General features: G+C 40.7%; 1 protein-coding gene across 1 annotated transcript; it reads left to right on the forward strand.

Annotated features, from left to right (window-relative positions):
• Window positions 1-99: 99 nt before the first annotated feature.
• ube2h (ubiquitin-conjugating enzyme E2H (UBC8 homolog, yeast)) lies at window positions 100-24,666 on the forward strand. The gene is made up of 7 exons (XM_022196559.2): window positions 100-386; window positions 15,454-15,530; window positions 16,543-16,617; window positions 16,703-16,742; window positions 18,576-18,628; window positions 19,887-20,015; window positions 20,154-24,666. Exons 1-7 carry the CDS (start codon window positions 334-336, stop codon window positions 20,276-20,278), a joined length of 552 nt encoding a protein of 183 aa, XP_022052251.1. The 5' UTR covers window positions 100-333; the 3' UTR covers window positions 20,279-24,666.
• The last annotated feature ends 1,544 nt before the right edge of the window (window positions 24,667-26,210 follow it).

Raw genomic sequence — 26,210 nt, forward strand, 5'->3', positions numbered from 1 at the left:
AAAGTAAAGTTACAAAACCAAAGGTGTTCCAAATAAAACTACAAATATGGCCATTGCTGGTGACGTCCGGTCGCACATATGTGACGTAGCGCGGAGGGATCCCTGCTTGTCAGAACCATGGTCAGAACGCTGAGAGGCAGTGAACGGCAGAGGTCTAACGTTAGCTCAGCTACTCATTACGATAGAGACACATTCAACTGTGAGGACGTTTTGCTGTGAACATTTCTGGAAGCAAATGTTAACTTTCGGATAGTACCGCTTGCTAGACTGTCTAGCGTTTCGGAGGCTAGCTTTCAGCGTACTTACTGGCGTTCTGCGGTGGAAATAGCAAAAATGTCGTCTCCAAGTCCGGGTAAAAGGCGAATGGATACCGATGTGGTGAAACTGTATCCTTTCTGAACATAAACAACAGTCTCTCAGTCGCTGTCTAGTCAGCTATGTCCTGCTCTGTGTGGAAATGTGATATGAGCAAAGTGTTTAACGGTGCTGCTTGTTTGTCTCGGTACCCCAAAGCAGAAAGAGCTTTCACTGTGAATGACTGGTGTTTTGTGTAAACAACATTTTGCTAGCAAAGCCAAGTGTTAGCTATTTCTGTCCTGCGAACCTCCAGTCGCTTATCGGGACAGCTGTATTAGCTAATCAGATCGGACACGGGTCCTTTCAGCATTTTTGCTGCACCGTATTTTGCCAATAGACGTTAACATTAGCTGTCTAGCTTGTTGTCTGTTTTTGAAAAATACTGCAACATCTCGAAGAGACGCTAACGTTATTCCTCCTTTTACAGGAATGTCTTTCATCTTGTTGCACCACCAATAGATGTGGCAGCGGTAGACCCTATAAAACACCTTGTGGCAATTTGGTTTCTTTGTCCAGCGTGCTGTTTTTTCGGAGCTGAGTTAAGTCAAATTGCCCCTTCACACGTTGACACTGGAGCTTGTTTACATAACGTAAGGCTAACGTTAACTGAAAATGCTGCTGTCTTTTGTTCTGCTCGTAAAAACGCTGGCGATATTGCAGCGTGTATAGCATTCTGGGTCTACCTAGCTTTGCTTTGTAACCTCACCAAGGGTTTTGTGATGATGTTGTTGTATGTGCCACTTGAAATGTTGCCTTGTAACGCTGCTGAGCTGCCTGGCTAGTCTGTTGGTTAATTTCAACATCAAAATGGCCACCTGATCAGTGTGTCTCACTGTACTTCAGTGTTTGCAGCCAAATGTATGCAAGGCCAACTTGTATCATTTTGTAGTGGTGCTAATTTGTTGTTTTGAAGATGTTGGATGTAGAAGTGAGTGTGGCAGCTGTTTTTTGAACTGCTACAGCAGGTGTCATGTGGCTGCAGTCGTTTTCACTGAGGAATGCTTTAACTTTTAAGCAGCATCGAGTGTGTTCTCTCTTTTTCAAGTCCTTGTCACCACGTTTACTTTTGTACTGCAGGTTTATTTGTTTTGCTTCACTTAGAGCTGACACAGGGAGTTTTAAAAGTGGACCATAACAATACATTTCCAGTGCATGCAGTGTTCTAGGAGAACAGTATGAACAAGTAGTTTTGTTTTTGTCCCAGCACAGTGGAACCCAGCTTAATGATTGGGTAGCCTGTTACTAGCCGGAAACCACAAGAGGGAGGGACTTAGAACAGCTGATGGGATGGCTGTAAAGCTTAGTCAAATATGGGGTTAGAGGAGGGCTGGGGAAAATTAAACCAAAAACAAGGGGAAGTTGCCCCAACAGGTTCAGCATGATTGTTAAAAAGGAAAAGTTTGAAAGTCTTGGTAGTTTTTCATCTTATTGAGAAGTTGTTGGTTTCTGAGTTAGTTTTGTTACTATATCTGACCTGCAACACTGATTCTGCATTTCATACTACATCCTGCTTCTCTTCATCAGTTGAATATCATAGGTCGATACACTTGAAACTGCATGTGACTGCAATATGTAGATACACATCAGCACAGTTATTTTCAAGCTACATGTTTCTTGTTATTTTGGCCTTATGCCTAAGGCATTTTGTTACGTTTGCTAGCTAGAAACTGTGCTTGTTTGAGCAAGTTTATGCTTCCCCCTCTCAACACCGTTTATATGTAAGCTATGGCAGCCATGACAGGGTGATGTGGTAGACAGAACAAGTGTTTCTAAGGATTCCCGCACACTTGTGCACGCTGACTTGCAGTAGTTGTACACTCCCTTTCCTTCTTGAGCTTCTTAACTGACAAGCAAGAGCAGGTTCTCTGTATGCCACCTGCTCAATTCTGTACAATGACGTGTGTGTTTTACCCTACCATGTAAGACCATTGGTCAGCAAGTGTTGTGGAGGACAGCTATGTGTGTTTAAATGCAGGTCTTCAGAGTTGGGTTACAAAGAACATGGGTTCACTGCTGACTCGGCTGTTTTTTGTGGCTGAAGTAAGGAGGTCTCCAGACTCCAGGGGGTCTTCTTTCTTCTGTTTACGTCCTCAAAGCAAAACTAGCAGGAAGAAACCTCTTTCTGTGCTCCCTATTCCTGTGTCTCCCCCTGGTGTAACCAAAACCTGAAACTCACACCGCCTTTCAGACGGGAGCAGCTTCTGAGAGGCCTCACACATTAATTTGCTGGGGCCACTGGAGAGCTGAGAATCTAGAGCGGAGGCCATGAGGGAATTTGTGAAAATGAATGTCAGAATGACCTCAACATGTAGTATCACTGGGTGTAAGCTTTGTCCTAAGCCAGCCGATGGATTGCAGCCTGCTTTCAGTTGTGAATGTACAGTCTTTGTGTTTACATGCCAATAGCCTTAACTCTTTGTACAATCTAGTGCTCTAGTCATGGAAGAGGATTAACTGTTGGTTTACCCTCACTTTGCACTGCATGTTTCTGTATGTTCTTGTTCTTTCACTCCCACCACTTGTATAAACTCATCGCCTTGTGTGTAAGGAGACAACGTTTATAATCCAGTTTCTAATAGACTGAATTCTTAAACCATAAATTAGAATTATTTCCAGTGACCTCTGTAACTTTTGACCTTAGGTCTTCTCACTTTTTCTTGGACATGCTGCTTCCATTTTGGAACATGATGTTCTTGAATAAAGATCTTAGCTGAGTGTGGTGTTTCATAGAGCTTTACATTCAGCTTGTGTGGGGTTGACTGCATGTTCTGTGTAGGAAGTTGTGCTATTATTTGCATGCATTCATCATTGGTCTACTCGCTTTACAAAAACTTTCAAGCAGTAAGCTGCTGGAATTTGAGCACAGGTCAATTACAAAGCACTGAGCCTATTGTGAATGCTAGCACAAGCTCTGGTGTCTGACCTATGGATTTTAATGCAGTGAATGGGACAGAGAAGATACCTGTAGATCAATTTGTACAATATAGTCAAGAGAAAATGAAGAAATCATCTTCTAAATATGTGTTTTCACAAAAATATGTTTTACCGAAATGATTTTTAAACTTTCAGTGCCATTAATTTCAATTTGTAGGTTGGATAACAATGAGGATGGTACTTGGAAAAAATGGCTTTGCGTAAACATACTCTACACTTTATGTGTTCCGAAAACCACTACCCTTTGGAAGTAAAAATGTATACTTTCCTACAAGAGTTAGGCAAGTTAATGGATTTTTAACATCAAGAAGTAAAGGTTTGTTCTCTTAAATCAGCAAACCTCCCTTTGTGACTTCTCTGGTCTCTGTTGAGGTCATAGGTCTCATGAAGTATTTATGTGTATAATGGCTTGAGGCTGAAGACTTGAGGACTTTATTTGTTTATATATGAAATCTTATTTCAGAAATATTTTTTCAGAAAGGTCGATGAAAATGTTGTTGATATTTGAAGAATCTCATCTGAGTTTTTTTGTGTAAGCTTTCAGCTACTGCTGGAACATCTGACAGTGACTGGATTACAAATTTAACATGCATGGCCACTTTTGATTTACATTGACTACTGTTGGGAGTTGTTTGGAGGCATGTTGTTGTTTAATCTGGCCTAGTATTCATCCTGATACCTGACACCAACACCAGTGTTTGCTTTTCTTTAGCAGTTTACCCCCAAATCAGCTGAAGCAGATGTGAAAGGTTTGTCATGTGGCATGTTTGTGCTTCATCATTCACTTTTCAAGGATCCTTTTTTACCTAAAGTGACTGTTGAGGCAGCACTTGGCCTTTAGTAATCCGAATTTATTCAGTTGTCCACAGTCCGAGAACGGGCTTGTCGGGGTTGGATTCACCTCCTCCCTGCTTTTTTTTGACCGCCCTCCCCACTACATCCCTCCACCCTTCCGAAGTGGAATACCAATCCTGAGCTTTATCTGCTCTCCGCTTAGTGTTTCGGCCCCATTGTGCCCTTGCAACATGACATCCGGACAGCATCAGCAGTGGAGCCCTTTGTGTTTCTCATTTACAGGAGCCCCTGTGACCTCCACCTCCTGCTGCTGTGTCAGACCATGTCACACAGTCATGGACAACTGCACTGCACTTGGCACTATTGTGGCAGGACTGAACCAACTAGATGCAGTTTACTGTAGGGAAGGAGCCAGTGTTGTTCTGCCTTTTCCTGACTGACCTGATTAATTACATGAATAGGAGCGTGATGAAGCCATGGCAAGAATGGGGAAAGCCCTGGTCTGGTGATGAAGTTGCACAAACTAGCAGCATGCTTTGCTATTGTGGTATAGTAATTCTACAATCATGGACACAAAGGAGCTAAGAAGGTTGCAGAACATTTCCAAGCCACAGTACTATTTTGTATTATGCTGCCAGCCAAAATGGGATATGGTGCAGGTGTAAAGGAGCACAATGAACAAAAACACGTTGCAGTTCATTTCCTGTCAAAGTATAGGTTGTTTGGGTGGAAATCTCCATTGTGTCTGATGATGGAAGTTCATGTAGCAATGTTTTTTACTCTGCTTGCTTCAGGCGTTGACTGTGTCGCTAAGCTAAAACCCAGTTACCATTTTGTAGTCCATGTACATTTAGAATCAAGGTTAATATTTAATCTACAGGATGAAGCTAAAACTCAACCAGTGATTGTGTGGAACTAAGGACAAGATCAAGTCCAACAAAACAGAAAACCTGTATGTAGTCAAATATAGTACACGTCTCAAGAGTTATAAGGGGTTATTGGGCTTTGTGTGTGCTGATATTCATGAAAATAATGTGATTGTAGGATTAAAACATGTCTGCTCTCCAACTATCCAATATTCTGTGAAAAAAGAAAACTTTGACGTTCACTGTGGCATTTCAAGATCTTTTGTACAGCCTACTGATGTAGAGTCAGTGCCTCTTTTGTGTAATCACAATCTCAAGGATGTTTTGCTGTCAGTCTGAAAGCCTAAATGTGCTCCAGTTTCTTTGTCTGTGGCTAAGCAGGTATCTTTTAAAATAATAAATGATCCAACCAAACTCCTGTTTACTATCCTTTTCGGTTATTCAGGAGTAAACATAAAGATGACCTAGTAATTTGTGGGTGAGGCCCCTTCTAGTCCAGGGGACCCCCACCATTGATTGACAGTCCTGCTTTGGGGGTCCAGGACCGAAGCTTCTCTGACAGTCAGAGATTTGAGGCCCTCACTGTTAATCCCATAGTGCAAACAGTGAAGCTTCCTCTCCGCATGGCTGAGTTCCCTTAGAAAAACAGATGGACTGAAGTTCCTCTCTTTGTTTCGCATGATTTTTTTTCTGGCACTGAGGAGCTCAGCCTGCCTCTGCCACTCACGTGCACTGGTGCTTTAATGTGGAAAATCGAAGGAGTGACCGTGGGGTGACTACATGTTTGGTCTCATGAGCCAGTGACACTGAATTCACTTGTCTAAATGCTGACATAAAATGACTTAATGCTTTGTTTCCAGTTAAAATAACCTATGCATATCGTAAAAGTGCTTTATCACAAAAGTGCAACCTCCACCATCCACACCCTATGCTTGACTCTATCTGCGACTCTACCGCTGTGTGCGTCTTGTCTGTGTCCAGTTGATAAAATTCCCTTGGATGACACTGAATTACAGGTTAGCAGTTTCTTCAACATGTCTGATGAAATCAAGTTTTTTTTTTCTTTCTTTATAGGATATGCCTCGAATCTTGTAATGTCTGTTAGGTTTGCTCATTAGACTGTTGCCTCAGATTCAGGCTATTGTTTCTCCTGCTCTGGCTCAGTTTGTGTTCATTAATGATCATATCATTTGGTACGTACACGCACACGGCTCAGACGCTTGTGCATACACACACAGACTCGGTGGTATTGCTGTAAATAGACTGTTGATTTAGTGAAGGGCTGAGAGGGGAGCAGCTGAAGGATTCACATTTGATTGCAGTGGGTGGGCTCTCATCTCTCACCAGCGAAGACAAAGAACTTAGCCTGTTCAATTCTGTGCTGCTTCAGCTCTCACACTGGGAGGTAGCCATCAGCGTACTGAGGCTGGCATCTAACTGAAAGCAAATCTGCATTGCAAAGTGATTAATATTTTGGACAAACTGTTGATTGTTGAGCTGGCTATTGTTGTTTCTTTCGTTTTTTGGGGTAGCGTTTTTTTCTTTTGGTTCCATAAATTGTGGATTGCAATAACTGCTTTACATTTTGGTGAGATTTTAGAACTGCTACTGTGATGTTGGTTGAAAAGCTTCATCCTGAGGTGTTTTATCCTGTGGAGTGAATGGTATACATCTGTGCTGGCACATCTTGGAGCTGAGAAGACAGTCTTTTTTTACACCAGGTAAAATGTGCACAGTTTCAACATGATGGAAGGCCCGTTATACAATTGAGGTTTTATGTGAGCTATTTTAGCTTCTATAAAACTGCTGTAATTGCAGTTGGTGATTAATCCTTTGTCATATTCGATCTCAAACATGTAAAATTCTGGATGTAGACCTTTTAATTTTCAAAGCAGAAATTAAACAGTTATTCACAGAGTTAATTTACTTCCCATCCACCTTCCAGTGGATCTACCAGACATTTACACATGGATTTCAGTGAGTCAGGCCTTTGGGGCCATATGTCCATTGATATGTAAAACCTGCTGTGAGGTTTTCTTTTGCACAGACCGCACACGTTGGTCCTCCATCAGTATTCAGACACTTAATGTGTCAGAAGGAGCTGGATGCTTCGAGAACAGACAGTTTAAGCCCAGCTTTGCTGAATAACACCACACTTGAGATGTTGAGGAGATAGTATTTTAACGTTTTGAGCATGTCCTAGTTTTCAGTGGAGTTGAAAAGAGTGCTTCTTTGTTTTTCTGAAATACAACCGAACCTGCGAGCCGTCCAAAGGACAACCTGTTCACATTAAACAGCGTTTTGCTCCAACTTGAAGGAATATTGAGAAAGCACCAGATAAGGAGATGTGATATAAGCAAGAGAGTACCCTCCTTGTTTCATTATTACTTGTGTAGTACATAAATTGTGCCATGAACTCAGCAACAACAATAGCCCGTACTGTGATCTGTGAGTGACTGGTATGGATAAATGAATCATCAGTAACATCAAAGCCCAAGATCTTTCACACATAGCAGCAGTCTTTATGACCCAATAGTTCGGGGGTAGTTGACATCAAAATAATCTTTATTGCAAAACAAGTTCTCATTATTAACCAAACCTTATGACTGTGGCAATTTCTGAACTTGACATCCAACTATTTGTTTTTCCTTTTTATTCAAATGCTTCTCATTTCCTGTAATAATTTGTGAGACCAAACTGAAAGTAAGCGTAGTGTTACTTGGAACCATTGCAGTGAAGAGTACCACAGTTTTCAAATGGGTCAAGCTGCCAGCAAAACCCTGTTAAGGTGTACCTTTGTTCTATCATTGACCAGCATCCAGATGTGAAGAACACTGAAGTGGCATTTCATGATTAAGGCTTCCCACTTTGAAAAGCTTTAAGAATATCTGAGCTAGTATTGTAGTATTTTACAACAACATTATGAACCCGTGGTATAGCTTTCTAGCATTTTGCCAAATATAACTAGCTAAATTTATATAAGTGGTAGATTTATTTTGGTTCAGTTTGTAGAAGCCCCAAGGAATTACTGCAAATCTAATACATGGGATATTGAAAAAAGCCAGCAGCAGGCAAATTGCATATTAATGTATGATTTACAGCTTTGTAGATGTAAAATGGGGAAAATTAAAGATACGACAGTTGTATTGAACCAACTGTAGCCCGGATGAATAGCAGCTGCTGCTTCTCGTCTGGTTCATTCTCATTTTGTTCCCCTTTAGTTCGCCGTGTATTCATAGGATTATGTGTCCGCGGAGTCAATGAGCTGGGATTTTAGGGTAGAAAATGGTTCAGTCGGGCTCCAAATCTGCATTACCATTGAGCGAGAGCTATTCTTAATGAGCAATAAAAGAAAAAGAACCAGCTTGGGGTAAAAGTTAACCGCGGTATGAGACGAAGAGGAGTGGAATAGTGGGTCACTAAGATTGTCTGGTGACAACTGCAGGGGAGAATGGTGTTTGTTTTGTGTTGAGCTGATTAAATCACACTCTCGCAGCAACACCCTGCCTATCACTCTCTCTGCGGCTGTGGCAGGATGGTTGCTGTGCTACACTAGCTGCCTCTGTTTTCAGGCAGCAGAGAGTGGTGGAGGTCACACAGTAATCCTGCTCGGCTCAGGGCAGTGCACTAATACATACAAAGTTGAATGCACAAACACAACCACATTTATGCACAGGATTGGACTTTAGAAGGAATATGTAAAGATGTATGCTTGCAGAGATTTCAAACAAACATCCTTCTTCAGCTCAGTCTCACATTTGAGCTTGATAATACTTTTCCTCGGGCCATCTCTTCAGTATGGCCCAACACCAACAGTTCTGCTGTTGGTGTTGTGTTGCTTTTGACTTTGTTGTTGTCCGGCTGCACATGGCTGAGTTCTGTTGTTCTTTTTCTAGAATGTAGCCAGAAGTCATAATAATGAGCCTTCTCTGTATCTTTTCTAGGTAATGAATATTAGCGAGTGCGTTTCTGTTGGTAGTTTATATTTGTGTCTGTTGGTGGAGGAAGCCTACCCGTTGCTTACACCCTGAGGACAGCTGCTATATTTCCTGCCTTTCATCTGCAAGGCCTTTGATTTTACATTGTTACTAGAATTAGTCTGTGAGGCAGAGAAAGCGAAAGAGCGGTCGCTGCCTCAAAGTTTCTCGTCTCTAAACAAAGATGTGCCCTTAAAAAAGTTGGTCTATGTGGAAGTTAGTGTTTCTTCTAAACTGACAAAGTTCTTGTGGTTTATGTTATCTCACCTCGATGCTATACAACCTATCTCTGATTCTTTTACTGCCCTGACTTCCGTCTGATGTTGCAAATAGAAACCAGACTTCCTGCTAGTATTGCCCTCTCAATCCTGTTTGAATCTGGTTTGACTCGATGAAGTATTGTAACAGAAATCCTCTCAGTAAAGTTAAATTCAGAAGTCTGTTTCATCTGTTTGGGTGAGTGAAATCATACCTGTTTTTCATTTAGTCAGTAGGTCATGGGGTAACACGTCTGCGTGTTATCTTTAGATTATCTACATTGACCACAGCACACTCAACCTGCTAGCCTTATTAACCTGCATGATTATGAGATAAACAGAAAAGGCTAGTATTAGAAGTGTACTTAATCATTTTCACTTGGTTGTTTTATACTAAAATGATAGCCGCCAACTTGAAGCACACCAGGGTGCACCAGCCCATATTTATATGATTTCTGAAAAGAGGACAATATCAACTTGCGATTCCAGCAATAGAACTGTTAAAGAATGTAACACACACAAGTTAGCCTACTGTTTTTAGATGACAGGCCGTGTGGGTGGTTGATCTGTGATGTGCAAACTGCTGTTTCCAGAGTTTAAGCTCCAGTTTTTGGCCCCTTGTTTTAACAAAATGCATAAACGACTCCTTTGACGTGGTGTGAATTAGTTTAATTTCCTCTGAGTAAATGTCAAATGAGTTGAACGCAACAATCTTCTTCAGATTGAGATCAAACTTGTGAAAAAAGGTGTGTTTACAGGTAGTCTGTTCCTCCCACCACTGAAATTAATGGATTATTCCTGGAATGCTGTTGATGCAGAGCTTTTCTCCTGAAATGGAAGTAACACTGGTTGTTTTCGACTTAATGAGAATTTCGTTGAATAAGACCAGATCGACCTGGGGACTACAGCCCAAGTATACATACAGACAGAATTGTTGTTGTCACCATAGAGTCCACAGCAACATGTCACTCACATCCATAGATCTGCTTTCAAGGTTAAATCAGCGTTCGCCAATATTAGCTGTCATTTTCTTTGCATTACTTTTTCTGTGCTTGTTTTTTGGCATCTTACTTTGCTGTTCACTGTTCAGCAACCCTCTTGATTGTCTACCCGTTAGTCCTGTGTTCTAGCCCTTTGCTTTGCTGCCTAGCCTTCTTCTCCTTTTTATGTTTGACTTCTCTGCTGGATTTTGGAGGTTATGGGATATCGGAGTCTTTCAAGCAGACTCGTCAACTTTGCTTTTTCCTTCTGAAACACAAGCTTCGTCTTGAACAGTCTCCTTTGCTGGCCATTGCTATTAATAACTGGAAATTCATCATGGTGTCTTTTCAGTTATTCATTAACCCAGTGCTCTCTCCATGTCTGAAAAGGATTACTAGAAGCTGGAGATATCAGCAGGTGGTCAGAGTATTGTATGTTCTAAGCAGGCCCTCATTCTCTAGGTTGTGCTAACTTTGATTGTTTACATCATGACCATGTAATTTGAAGTAATCTTTTGCTCTGATGTTACTACAAAGTCCATTGAAACATTTCGATTGTTTTTAGAAACTGTAAATATACCAAAAAGAGATAGTTTCTAATGTTGCAGTCATGCTGTGATGGAAGATAAAGTGGACTCTCCCTCACCTCCTGCTCCTCAAAAAGAAAGATAAGAGAGACAGGAAAGTGCTTTGAAACTCACCAATCCCTCCCTTTTACCAGATCAACAACTGCTGTTTCCAAGACGGAAATGTTTGAGTGTATCTGACACCGCATTGTTTGACAGAGGGGCTGTTTGTGATTCTCCATCATGTTTGTTTTCCATACTTGGAAAGAGTTTGGTCAGTATAGGATATTTTGATCCTGGGTCAGACAGGGATAGTTGCCTGAACGGACCAGAGAGAAAACAAGACATGTCTAGACCGCGACCGTAAATACTATTTACTGCATACTTTTGCACTTAAGTATTTTAAATGCACTTTATAAAGTATAAAGTAAAAAAAAAATCAGGATAGCATTGAACGCAGTCCTTGAGCATACTTTAAGTAGGTAGTTGATAGTTTGGAAGTAGCTTTTTGACCTTCTCTTTCTACGCAGTGTTTTCAAGAGAGTATGTCTTTATATAAAGAAAGTCTGGCGCTGAAACGGTGTTGACACTGGAGACTGGGTTGCTGTTACAGTTCAGGGTCATGTGAGGATGCTTGTGTATGCTGTTCTGGATTGATTGGGCCCTGTGTATCAGATTATATGCGTGTATAAAAGGATACTGACCCGGTGCTACCCACAGATTATGACTTATCTATACTAATCCAAGGTGGGGGGATGGACAGATAGTCATTATACTAGGGATGGAGAACAAGTAAATACCTATCCTTGATCAAATATGCTGTTGTTGAGACCATTTAATCCTGGCTGGGTGCTATGACTGGATTTATATGCACATAATTTCCATAATATAAAACACACATTCTCTGGACATATGAGGATTTATCTGTAACCCTTTTAAATGCTTACAACGCACCAACTGTGTTAATTAGTGACTGATATTTTCTATTTGATTTTCTTTTCTTCACACTTGTATGTGTGTTGCCTGAATCAGCTTATATATTGCAGTGTTTGTTTTTTACTCACCTTAGCAGCACATAAATAGCGTTTTAGTACCTCAAATATGCGTATAATGTGCATGCAAACACCTTATGTTACCTATCCCCCCCCCCAAAAAAAAACAAAAAAACAAGCTCCTAGTTAATTAGTATGTACCATGTGTCCTGCCAATCCAGTTTTGGTGACGGTTTACATATTTACTTCTCTCAGTTTTTGACGGCTGTTTGCCAAATGCGCTATCAGTCTGTCTTACACTCCATCAAGCATTTTGGACATTTACAAGCTCTACCAGGAGCTACCTTCTGTTTCAGCAGTCCTGCTAAATTTCTTTGTGGTGTGAGGGAGTTGTGACTTGCTGCTACTTACTGGGTGAAAGGAATGAGCTTTTGAGTTAAAACCATTGTGTCACAATGTTGTGGAAGAGTCACATCAACTTAAATTAAGTTTTGGGTTTGATTCTGCTTTGGTTGTTAACTTGGCAAATCTGTAAAGACTGCAAAGTCTTTATACAGGTGATTTTGGGGAATTTTATTGAGGGCGAGGTTGTTTGGTGATAGACAGAAGGTGCCGTCCAGCCAGATTCATTGTTCAAAATTGAACGTCTCTTGACTTACATACATTTGCTTACAGGTGATGTAGAGTGTGTAACAGACTCGCATCATTAACACAAGCGTGTAAAGGTCACAAGTCACTCGATACAATGTGAGCTAGTCGCTCTGCTTACCTCCTGCTTCATTAACAGCATCTTACTATTTTAATGTTCATAGGCCATAAAGACAGCAACCCTAGCATTTATGCTTGTTTTTAATTTTAGTTTCTTGTGAAAAAAGGTAGGTTTGCAGAGTGTTTTCTTTGAAATAAATAGTATGTATTCATATGGGCCAAAGCCTTGTTAAGAATGCCAGCCAAGATCTGTTTTTGGGCATATCCAGATTGATTTTAGAAAGTCTGGACAGTAAAAAAAACAAACAAAAGAACACATGAAATGCAGATTTCGCAAGCTAAATTCTTTATTTCAAGGTGGTTTAAAATACAATTCCATCTTACTTTGAGTGCTGAGTGTTCAAGTCGCAACTCAATACGCAACGGCAAATCCAGTGTGACGGGAGAACTGAGCAGAATCCATGCTGTGACTAGCAGAGCGCTTTGGACAATCCATAGACAGACACAGAAAATACAGGAAAAAAAGTCTGCTGGCACTTATAGGAAAGGCTTCTATACAGGCAAAGCTGGCAGAAAACTGCTGCATCACTACCAGAGCCATGTAGTTTCTGACTCTAATAACTAGAGAAAAGCATGCAGATAAACTGGTGATGCCTGGACACACATGTCCAGTCTGGTCACTGGTAAATAACTGTGTTGATGGTTTGTCCTAAAATACGACAAATCTAATTTTCCTGCAAACTGAACAAAGTCCAAGAAAGCAAGTCACTCTGAAAAAAATAGATTTGTGTCTCGCACTCCTCCCAGCAATGGTTACCAAAAAAAAGCAAAAAACAGATGGAGCCTGCTCTTCCTGGGATTTGTGTAACTGTTGTAACAGAGAATCCTTTCAGCTTTGTCCACTAATGAAGCCAACTGTCATTTCACAGAGTTGCATCTGTTTGCTTATCTTCCTTTTTCTTCCTCCCTAAATCACGATTTTCTGATTTAAATGCGTGAGAGTGGAAAAGATGAGAGCTTCCTACACAAGAGGAGGATACCTTGACATGAGGATCTCTGCCATCCCAAGGTCAGGTTTGCTGGTGACCTGACCCATGGCTAAGAGAAGATTAGACAAATTACTCTTCGGTAAATGAGAAATTTCTACCATGCTTAGCTCAGGCTACCTCATGGGCAGAAACGGAATGCCCAAAAGTGAAATGTCAAAGGCTCATTTGGCACATTAGGATCTCTTCTGCCTCCTCAGTCGGTATGGCCGGTGTCAATTAGTCTGCAGCATAATAGGGACTGATTCAACCCCATTAATAGCTTATCCCCCACCATGTCTCACTGCTGTCTTCTATAACATAACACACTCAGTCCATACCATCCCCCTCTTCAGCATTGCTGCCCTCTCTTGTGTAGTTCTACACACCAGTGCTTTCACTACTGGTTAGGTGCATAGATGTCCTTACATGAAGGGCAGAAGCTGCAGGATGTAAACATAATGCATGTTGCATAAAGTGAGAGGAGCATTTCTTTAAGCACAGTTGTTGTTTTGCTCATAAGTTACATGATTGTACTCCTGAGTCAGAGGTTATTCACTCTGTCGTGGACTTTGCCTCAAAGAGCCCCAGAATGGCTTCTCGACTCCAACACGAGTCAGGACAGAGAGGTTCCTCTTCTGTCTGACAATGACACATTTCCTTGCTGAAGCCAGGGATTCAGTCTGCTCTTAGCAGACTCAACTGGAGCTTAAAATAACCTCCAGTTTGATTTAACCCTTTAAAGTCAGCGCTGCAGCTTATGGGATGCACATTCAATCAGGATTGACAAGCCAGCTGCTAATGTGTGGCATGGAAAACTGATTTTTATCCTGTGTCTTGCACCTTCTGTAATGTCCGCTTTCAGCTTTTCACTCTTATTTTCATAATTTTCTTTTCATTTATTTGCTTGCTCTGTTTCTTTGTTGCTTCAGTTTATTTCCTGTCATTGTTCCCGCTGCTCACATGAAGAAAAAATAATTTCTTTGTGTGGATTTTGTGTTATTGTGTGGATCAAGAATGATCACAGTGAGCATCAATTATATCCACATAGTGTAATATTGGGCTTGCCATCTGATACACTAAACAAAAATAAGCAACTGTTCCTCAGGGCTTATTATTGGTGTAATTATGTGTGTAACTGGAGTAGCAGAGGAAAATACTGATTTCCTCTACAGACAGGCATAAACTTCTCTTATGATGTTAGGTTTGGAGATGAATCCCCTCCCCCCCCCATAAAACAAAACTGCACCTTTCAGAGTGTCCTTTTATTGTGGGCAGTCTAAGGCACACCTGTGCATTAATCATGGTGTCTAATCAGCATCTTGATATGGCACACCTGTGAGGTGGGATGGATTATCTCAGCAAAGGAGAAGTGCTCACTATCACAGATTTAGACAGATTTGTGAACAATATTTGAGAGAAATGGTGATATTCTGTATGTGGAAAAGTTTGAGATCTTTGAGTTCATCTCCTAAAAAATGGGAGCAAAAACAAAAGTGTTGCGTTTATATTTTTGTTGTGTGTAATAGCGGCGCTGCAGTGGTGGCAGATTGAAGGATGGATGAACACTTCATGTTCAGTGCAGGGTATAAATTCAATGTGCAGAAGAGCAACTTGGCATAAAGCTATCAATTGTCATTGAAAGCGCGTCTCCAGGATTCGGGGTCAGAACAGAATGTAGAGTGTAATTTTCCCGCATTGATTTGTTTTCATTATCTGTCAAAAGCTATCATTTCTCTCTTTAGTCTTCATCATTCTGTATGATATAAAAACGATGTTGCGTAGGAGAGAGGAAAAAGGTCAGACTCTTCTTGTCTTATCACCTTCTCGTAGCAATGTATGTGATGATGTGTTACACCGGAAACAACCACAATTTATTACCATTTTCTAGAGAAACTAAATTGTAGGTGATCGTGATATTTTTTCTAAGAATTAGTCTCTCGTGTTTGCTCATGTGTGTGCAGTCGTGGAGCCGTTCTCCTTAACAGCTTTCCAGCATCGAGAGCAAGCATGAAGTCACCATCCTCAGTGGACTCAATGAATTTGTAGTGAAGTTTTTTGGACCACAAGGAAGTAAGTATTTCTATTTTCTGATCCAGCCCAGATTTTTTTTTTTAATTTGCTGCTTGCTAATTAATTTGTTCCGGAAAGTGGCTGCAGGATTTAGGCATCGTTTTCATGCAGGTTGCCAGAAATGCTAAACAGATTACAGCATTTGTTTGCACGTGTGACACTTTCGATAACCCCTCGTCCTCTGTCCAGACATATTCTCGACTGTTTGTAAAAGCTGATTCACATTGCTGTTAAAAACTGTCAATATGATGTTTAGGTGAATTCCAAACAGAACATAAAGTGATGATGACCTTTGTCCTGATGGCTGCCAGTGCAGGAATATAAGTCATTGTCTTGCTTGGAGCATAAAGAGCGGTTCTTCACTGCAGGCCAGGAACGTAAAATGGATTGAAACCAGGCCTGAGGCCACAATGTGTACAGCAGAGAGGAGCCAGGCTCGAGGGGAATTTGGATTAGGAGAGTGGCCTCATCAGCAGGAAATACTTCTTTCGTTTGCTATTCGCAACATCTGTCACAGCAAAACCACTGCCACTTATGCATCAATAAAGAGAGGAAGTGGGTGTTTGACCCTGTTTATGATGCTTCAGAACTATGTCTAATAAAAATGGCATTGTTCTGTGCACATGCCCGCTGCTGTTCTTTTTCAGTGAGTAGCTTTGCAGTCATCTATGTGCCGGTGAGTTTCAGTACAGCACACCAGGGTCCTGTAACACACAGCTATTCTGGGAGGGCACCACACACTCGCAGAATTTCTTCCTCTTTGATGTCATTGTAGTATTTGAAGCAATTTGGAAGTAAAGAATCCTCCTGGGCTGAAATAAATTGCTGCATAAAATGGCAGAGAGAGGTGATGTGTGCAGCTTGCATGTTGTGGAGAAAATTGATATAACTCTGTAGTTTCTAAATCCATTTAAGTGTGTCAAGAATGGGATTTGATGTTCTGTGGAATAAAAGTCTATCATCTGTGCTCTGCAATGTTCTGTTATTATTTATTGTGTCTCCTTCCGTACAGCGCCGTACGAGGGTGGCGTGTGGAAAGTTCGAGTAGATCTTCCTGATAAATACCCATTCAAATCACCATCAATAGGTAGGAGTTCGACCTTTACATGTAGTCATGATGTCATGTTTTGAGATTTCCTTTCAATGTCCTCATGTCTACCTTGCTTTTTCAGGATTCATGAACAAGATTTTTCATCCCAACATTGATGAAGCGTAAGTTGATTTGAGCATGTGTCGTCTCACAGTTTTGGATTTCAGACTGCAATTGCATTGTATTGTCGCTATTATTTATAGTAGCAGTGCTGCCGTTTATTGTGTTGTGAAGCTCATCAAATACTGCCACAAACATTGGTCGCAATCATCAGTATTTCTTAATGCTTTTTTTAAATTGGATTTTCATGTTTTATGGCAAGTTTTGGGCTGTGAAATTGTTAACATGTTAAAAATATCATGATCCTTGGGAAGACGTGGACAGATGTGACAGTCGAATTTCACAAAAGCCAAAAACATTAGTTCATTTGGGCACTTCTCATGATGAGATTTTGCATTCATCACCAAAAGGCAACTGGCAACATTTTCATGGTCATGTTTGCACGAATACGGATATGTTGCCCCTCCATTTAAAAAAAAATAATAAAAAAAAAATTCAAAATTCTGCCCTCAAGCCGTCCGTTTACATGACATCTCTGTTCACATGAGGTCACACGGAAGACTATAATAGTAATAAGCATGTCGGACCAGGATGCACCAGAGAACTGGAAGAACATTGTTATTTTTTCAATTCTGTGGACTTCAAATAGTGGATGCAGACGCAGAGGATTTTGCATTTGGGTATAATGGAATACCATAGATATTTACTATGTACATTTTTATTTTGTTTCCACACATCTCCAATCTGCTCCATGTAAACACAGCCTATGGTTCAGCTTAGTTAAGCTAAAAAGTCCCTGAATTTTTGTCATGTGACTGTCGGATGCAGCGGAAAGCAAATGGTTTATTTTTAGCAAATTTTTAATTGATACATGTGAAGTGATTTTGATGAAATATCACTATTTCGAATAGTGACATTTGGTTGATTTTCCCAGCAGACAGGCAACATTAACAAAAGCATCAACCTACCACACTAAAATTTTAATTTTTTTGCAGCTGGTTTGAGTTGTGCAGTAAGGCAGCCTTTTTTGTTTATGAATGATCCATTTTTGAACAGTGCTCAGGTCATGGCGTTTGAATGTTCCACCAAAACAGTTTCACCCGTCACTACTTTATGTGAACATCCTTTGATTAGCCCCACCCACAACAGCTGAGATTGGTTTAGGAAAGTAAGGAATAGAAGTGGTCATAGTGTTTTCTCTCTCTATAGCAGTGTGACAGCATGATGATTTTCTATTACAGAATGAGCGGGCAACGTGAGACGATTGTTTCACAAACTCTGTGCTTTACATGTCTACATGAATTCACATAAACTGGAGTTAATAAAATCTACATTCACAAAATTATCTGTTTGGGTGATGTATAACATTTGAGTGTGGATGAGAGGCCAAAATGTGTGGAAATATGTTTGTTTTGGAAGATATTCATATTATTGTGGACAAGGCCTAAAACATAATGGACCACAGCCAAATAGCATCTAAGATCCGTAGTGAACATTATAATATAACTTCCATTTCTCTGTGGAGTTCTGTGGTTAACAACATGTCAACAATAATAAACTCAAGGGTTTATGCCAGGGTTCGGTTATTTAAGCCTGACATAACATCCTGAGGTAATTCATTGGTCTATTTAAAGTCATAACACTCATCATATGATATTTCACAACTTTCCGAGTTGACAGGATTTGTACAGTTGACTGCGCACCATTTCTTCTGACAGCTGGAACAGCTACACCTGTTGCATCCACTAATTTAGCATTTCTCTGATACGTTCGAAGAACTTTTGACGTGGCGCAGCCCTTACTGAACAGTGAAAGATTCAGTTTAACAAACACACACAGATTCCCTCTTCCCTCCCTTAAGACCCTCTGACTGTGTTTTCTTCTCGGTTTCCCAGGTCAGGGACAGTGTGCTTAGATGTCATCAACCAAACATGGACAGCCCTTTATGGTGAGTGGCCTCGCTGCGTATGCGTCCATATTAAGTTCCCTCACTGAGGCTCGTGTGATTATGTGTGAAGAACTTGACACGATGCCATCAGCACAAAAAAAAAAAAAAAGACCTGCAGCCACTAGCTCGTAAGCGTGGGCGCATCAGACAGTGGTGCACTGTTGGCCCTAATCTACTTACTGGGGGGAAAAGTGAACACTAACGAGGTAATACCCTCACCCAGCAAGGTCAGAAAACATTTACCTTTGACAGGGATGATTTATTGTCTGTCAGCTGTAAGAGACGTGCTCACATGCTCTCAATGGCAGCAATTATACTTAGTGTTTGTACTGTGTGTTTCCCACCAAATTGCTCCTCTCTGTGTCCCTGTGCCCTTCTCTCAGTATATTTCCTCATTAATTTCTCATTACGTCCCCTCCACAGGGCTAAAATAGCTATTGAGGAATGTAAATGACTTAATATATCTCGCAGATGTTTCAGCATCCCTCTCTATTTATTTGAACTGCTCTTCAGACTAATGGTATTCATGTAACTTTAGTAATGAGGAACAGTGGTGTCTTCTCATTTCTTTAAATCAGGTCAACTTTTCTACAGAATTACATTTGGATTATTTTAGCTTTTTTTGTCCTTGTGTACGGTGCTAATGGGATTGTTGTGTCGAGTGTTTAAAAGAAGGAAATCTGATTGGACAAACCTGCATAGAATAGGCCAATCAACTGAGCATTGTGTGTAATGAGTCTCTACAAAGGGAGAGTGGGCAACAGCAGCTGATTTAATCTTCTAAACATCATAATCCTACACAGTAGACAAGGCAAGTGTTTTGCTTTCCCAACTTGAACAGACCCAACAGTGACACCTAGAAGGGGAAAGAAGAGTTGCAGGTTTTCTGCCAGGCCTCAGCTCTGAGGAACAACTGAGGCCTGCTAGCATGAGAGAGGGATTAGTGTGGTTGTAGCCTCTATGAAGCTCTTGGGCTGAGGATTTTAAATTTGTGCCCTGCTAGCTAGTACATGCACCATCCATAGTTTTTGTAAAGTCATCACTGTGTGGATTGATTAGTCTTAATTTGGCTCATTATTAGAGCCACTAACTTTATATCAGACACTTTATTGGTGAAATATTAGGTGAGGATTTCCTTGTCAAGTTGTTTCAGATTAATGGTTAGATTTGGAAAGTACCTGCCATAAATGATCGCCAGTTCATGTCATTGCCTGTCTACTTAATTCTTTCACTAATCATGTTTTTTCTTCCTCCCCAGATCTGACCAACATCTTTGAGTCATTTCTGCCCCAACTGCTGGCTTACCCAAACCCCATTGATCCCCTGAATGGAGATGCAGCTGCCATGTACCTTCATCGGCCAGAAGAGTACAAGCAGAAAATCAAAGGTTCAGCCTAAATAAAATTTGTTGTTTGTCGATTCCTGGTTGTAGATCAGGGTTCTTAGATTACTGTATGCTGCGAGCTGTTTTCCTGCTTTCCAAAACTCTTGTTTTTAAGTCATTATTTTGCTCTTCCTTCCACAGAGTACATCCAGAAATATGCAACAGAGGAGGCTCTGAAGGAGCAGGAAGACGGGGCCGGCGACTCTTCATCTGAAAGCTCCATGTCTGATTTCTCAGAAGACGAAGCCCAGGACATGGAGTTGTAGTAATAGGAGGGCTCCCCCATCCCGCCCCCCTCCTTTAACCCCCCACAGAGACTATATTTGATTTCCTAACCATGAAAAAAGCAGACTTATAATATTCATATTTAAACAAGTTGATTTTTTTATTATTATTACTACTAAACAAGGATTTTTATGGATATCTAGCCTTTGGTGTGTTTGACAGACACCCCTCCCATTCTGTAGCTGTTTCTCCCTGCACAGATTTGTCGCGATTGCGTTCACGTTCTCTGCCTGTCATCTCCGCATTTGTCAGGTGCTTCATGTAGGAACTTTCCCTGTGAACATCGGATTTCTCTACTCAAATTTCACGTCATAAAAGTATAACTTTCCGGTTTGACCTGAGTCATAGTTTCCTTTCTTTTTCCACAATGCTAACTGATTCTGACCCCTTGTTAGTCGCTCCACTGCAGAGCTGCTTAGGTCCTGCTTGCCTTGGTGAACACCACCACAGTGTATCCTGTAGTCAAGACAGTATTCTTAAAGCGCACAATCACACACAAGGTGTCTGAGCACACCTTAAGCAAGGTGTAGTGCCTACTGACGCACGTAAATCCACCTCAAATACTTCCTGAGCATATCTTTTTCAACATATTGACCGAGACAATCAAAATATGTCTCTTTATCTCATTCAGTTTGGCTGTTACATTCGTTTTTAGTTACTCTTTGTTGACCTGCTGCAGCAGCCTGCGTACTGAAAAATACATGCTTAACAAGGTCAGGTCTTGGAAAACAATTTTAATGCATGTCTCCTTGTAAGGGTGAGTGGCAATGTGATGACAAAGACACTATTGGGGTGCTTTGGGTGTTTGGATTTGTGGGGTATGCGCTAACAGCACAAACTGTATGTGTAGAATTAGGCAGTGAAGACGGAAGTGGCTCTACTGTGAGGTTTTAGTGAACATTCTGGTCAGACTCAGTTGGTATTATGGGAACTGAAAATAGACCAGAGCTACCCTTTAACCATCTGACCATACGGGTTTCATATTTCACGTCAGGAGGCTCACATTGTGCAGGATGCCACCTATAATCCTGTTTTTAAAAATGATATTAGTATTATTGGTAAAGAGAAAGATTATTCTCACTTTTTCTGGTGTATTTAGAAGGAAACGGCATTAAAGTCCAAACACAAAATGGTCATATGGTTACTGAGCGGATCTGAAGAGTGATTTGTGACTCTCCATTCAGGTTGGTGTTGTATCGGTCCTCCTCACATTCCACTGTTACTCTGAATTTGCTCCAATGCATGCCCTTCATATTGGTCTGACCTGTGGTATGTACCCCGACTGCATCGACTGGACTTCCCCACACTCTGTCTGCTTTACCAGGATCACTATTTGGGTCAAATAAGACCCCCCAATATATGACATTTAGGCTGGTAGCATTTTTTTTTGTTGTTGTTGCTGAGGGGAATTGATTTCGTATGTACAGATTTGACTCAAAAGAAGAAGAAAAAATGCGTTATTCATTATTGATTCAATGTGGCGGGTGAGGATGTAAAATCCATGATGCGTGGAAAGAAATTGCAATCGCAGCTTTGAGTTTTGACTGTTTCCTTTCTTGTACTCTTTGACATTTTATTTTTCCCGATGGGGGGGTCGACATGTTTGGATTTTATTTTAATTTTTTGTGTACAGCGTATATCTTGTAAGATAAGACACCTCCGTGTAGCCTCATGAAAATTCAGTGTTTGAACCCAAAAAGCACTGACCTGGTGTTGCTCGTCGAGGCTACCGTGGCAGTCGAACTACCTAGAGAACCTTGAAATGTATTCACTTCGTAGATTGCAGTAAAGAATCACTGGTTGCTTTGTGGCAGATTGTGGATCCCAAAGTGGAAGGTTCGAGGCCTGAATCGCGCTTTGGGTGAGTCACCTCATCACCTCTGATCTGAACTCCCTTCTTCTGTGCCTCATCACAAAAGGAACATGGCCGCTGACCCACAAAAAAAAAAAAACACATTTCCAAAAAAAGCCAAAAAAATAACTAAGAAAAGCACATTGGTTCAACTTTTGACCTACTTTTACTCTCCTCTTCCTGCAAATTTGATCCTGTGCAATTTGTGGTATGACTTCTAAATTTTTCCCACTGTTGCAGATTACGGGGGAATTACCCAGGGCTGAGTGGCACGAGGTTTATTTGAGCTAGCGTTAGACTTTTATGGCTCAGGTTTGAAATACAGTTTGTTTGCATTTTGCGTAGTGGTTTAACGTTTTCACCTGGAAGGTTATTGCGAGGATGGAAATCATGCTAATATTTGTTGAACTGTGTTTTTGACCTGTCAGGATAGTTAGTTTTTACTGGGTGGTGACTTCAACTAAACATGCGCTATGTGGCTGTGTTACAGATAGAGTTAGGTAGTTTGGTATACTTACCTGATTAAGAATTCATCCGATTTTTAGTCTGTTTTGTGGTTAATATGTGAGATACCCCATAGACATGCCTGCTTGTCCTCTTCTTTCAGATTCAGAGTTGTACAGATGAGTGTGAGTGATTTCAAACTAGGGTGATGTTTGGTCTGTAGTGAGCCTGATAGATCTAACTGTACAGATATCAAAGGTGTGGTTCAGCCCCTCTTTAAACAGATTTCCTCCATGAGCATGACTTATAGTTCTGTGCTCATGACATCACCACATTTCAATGCAGACACCGCCCCTCAGTTTGTTTTTAATTTGCCGATATTTGTCAAAGAAATGTTTTAAGCTCTGGGATAATTTCTCTCATCGGGCCTGAGGAGGTTTTGAATGTTAGCTCGGGGCAGCTTTCAGCCGTTTTAACAGTCGCAGAGCTAACTTTTGTGATCGTCAGCATGTTCGAGGCAGTATAAAGCTACGTGAATGTTTTCCATGTGTTTGTGGTGAGGTTTGTGATATACATCAACGAACAGGACAAGCCTTTCCCATCTTTATGATTGGCTTGTGTTTCCTTTTTTCCCTTAAACTGCAGATAAAATTGTTTATTCACACAGAGAGCCCTTATTTTTTGTTTTTATCTCGGTCATCAAGCACCACTCTTGGAAGTTCAGCTAAATTATTACACTGATGACAACTTGAGCTTAAGTTTCTTTGTTATAAGCAACTCAGAAAATCTTGTTTTACTTTAACATTTGTGCAGTATTGTACTCGTGTGCTGAAAATATAGAATATCCAAGTTGAGAATTGTAATAAATGAGCACATTATGATGCAGTGGTGCAACAGGGAACTGGTGACATTTTTGTCTTTTTCCTAAACAACAAAAGAAGAAACAAAAGCACTCTTGTTTTGGTTTCCAGCATTATTTGCTTCTGCTGAGCAATAAATACATAATATACTCAGCTGTGGCCTGGAGTTGCTCCGGTAAACTATCGGGTCTTTTCAGTGGCCTCCATTGTTCTGTTTTTCTCCCCGCATTTGCTTATTCAGTGTCAACACAACTGATTACTGCCTTCATAATTTGAGTTGTATTTAACTCAAGAACTACAAGAAAATGTCCTTGAGCCAGTGAATGATTCTGCTTCCCATCGCAACTTGAATTCTAAATTATTTTTGAAAATGAATGGAAAAAACTTGTTTCTTGTGCTTTTATTTAATTTCCTTTTGGCTTTCTCTCCTCCACCTCTTCTGCTTCAAGACCACAGAGTTACAGATAATGTTTTAACTAGCCACAGTGATTGATGGGTCCTCAAAATTTCTCACTGCAAACCTGCAGAGGAAGCCCCGTACAGAGCCATAACTGCAGACTCCCTCCCACGTCCTGCTGGATGTAATAAGGATGAAGGGCTTGAGCTAAGTGAATGGACCGGTCTATCATTAATCCATAGACAAGACGTCCAAGGCCCATTCTCTGTTTTATCAGCACAGCTGCAGAGAGGCAGCACCCTGATCCTGTAAAATCACCTCCCCCCTCCACGTGTTGACTGTGTCTCCCGGGCAGTTGCATGCTTCTGGTGTGGAGTCGAGGCTCTGCTTGATGCAAACCTCCCGTTCTGTCTTGTGCTTGTGTTGTTTTGTGCCCCGAGCTGGTGGCCGACCGCTGCCATCAGGGGATTTAGCAGGCACACACAGCATGGAAAATGGCAGATCCTTTTTAAAAAAGAAAAAGAAAAAAAAAAGTAGAAACTACATATTTGGTACCTAGTGTGTGATACTTGAGGGTTTAAAAAAGTCAAAAGGTTTTTTTTTTTTTTTTTTTCAGAAAAAAAAGTCCATTCTTGGTCTTATTTTTATCACCTTTATTCTCCTCGTTTTTTTTTTTTTTTTTTCTTTGCATTGTGAAGTGGGCATGCTTGTCAAAAAGACAAATGCTCTCTATTAATAGGCTTATAACCTCATAAATAGTTGTGTATAAAATAAACTGTTATAACTTCTTTTTTAATAAAACATTCAATGTGTATAGATGGTGTCTGTCTGAGGCTGATTATTGTATGTTTGTAGGAACCCTGTGTAGTTTCACCTCCTGAAATATGTATTTGACATAATGCTCTTTAAACTCTACTTTTTTCTCTTAATGTTATTCATTTTTGTCATATGATATGCACATGCGGATGGAACACATTTTGGATAACCCTAAAGAATATATTTGGCCATATCCACCGGGACCAAGTCCGTCTCCATAAGTGTAACTGGTGTAAATGTTTGACCTGAATGACTTTACTGTTTCAACACTTACCACATTGGCATCCAATTAGTTGAGACGATACACTGGCTAAAAGTATGAAGGCATCATGTAATATTTTATTGAACTCTATCCATTCTTTTTCAGTAGTTTTTGTTCAACACAAAAAGACGAAACAACAAAATTCGCACTGCAGTTCGAGGAGAGTCCCTTATCTGTGGCACATGGAGTTCTTGACATCGTTGATACTGCTTGTGAAATGTTGTCCTGCTCTTCCTGAAGGATTAGGTGAAGTTGGCGGACATTTTTTGGGGCACGATCACAGACGCGACCATCCAGGTTACGCCACAGATGTATCAGTGACATGTTTGGTGAGTATCAGAGCAAGGTAGGAGTTGAACATTTTTAGCTCCTACTGTAAGAGGACAGTGTATAGTTTGCAACATGTAGATGTGTGTTGTTTTGTTTAAAAGTCAAATGAACAGCATAACCATATGTTGGAGGATTTGATCAATAAATTGCACACATGCTTTTTGTCTATGGCATATATCTACCCATTACATCATTCTTTTACCTCAATCGGCCACTTTGTGTACAATGCCAGACAGAACGCCGACATTTTTCTCCTTAGAGCTGGGAAAAAAAGATCCACTAGTGAACCCAGCCATCCTCCATCTTGCTTGTTTCTAATCAACATCAGTGGTTTCCCACTCGAGTCGATTATGACGCTGTTCTGCCTTTAGATCGAGGCCTCGGTGTCAGTGTTGGAGATGAAGATTCCTCACAGTTTTAGCGGATATTCTCTGGTCGTTTAATACCAACTGCTTCATCTGCTTTCTGTGTCGCAGAATGCAAATGATGTTGCAGATGGAGGACCTGGATGTGACAATCCTGAGCTCGGGTGGTCATGTGGCAGATTGTCTGTTTTTTTTAACATGCTATCTGAACAGATTTCTCAGATGACAAATGGTGGAGTTCTGACTGTCAGGCTTGTAACAGCCCGTTCTTGTCTTTCTCTCGTTATTTCTGGCATCTTGTCATTTGAATTAAGCTGCATTTTAAGGTGGTGTCTGTATGCTGCTCACTCTCTGATCATTGTTCTTTAAAAACACACCTATCCAGAGTGAATTAACTCAGTGATTGAGAATATGAGCACTTTAGGATCAATTTAAACCTTTTCTAACAACAGACATGAGATATTGAGCTTTTTCTTAGAATCTGGAAGGATGATAATTTGCATGCTGCGTATGTATTTGTGTTCACTGCACTGTATATCACTGCTTATTTCTCTGCAGGTCATGCTTTCCTGTAGAAGCAGCATTTC

This window comes from Acanthochromis polyacanthus, chromosome 1, assembly GCF_021347895.1.
Source record: "Acanthochromis polyacanthus isolate Apoly-LR-REF ecotype Palm Island chromosome 1, KAUST_Apoly_ChrSc, whole genome shotgun sequence".
In the NCBI taxonomy this organism is placed as follows: domain Eukaryota; kingdom Metazoa; phylum Chordata; class Actinopteri; family Pomacentridae; genus Acanthochromis; species Acanthochromis polyacanthus.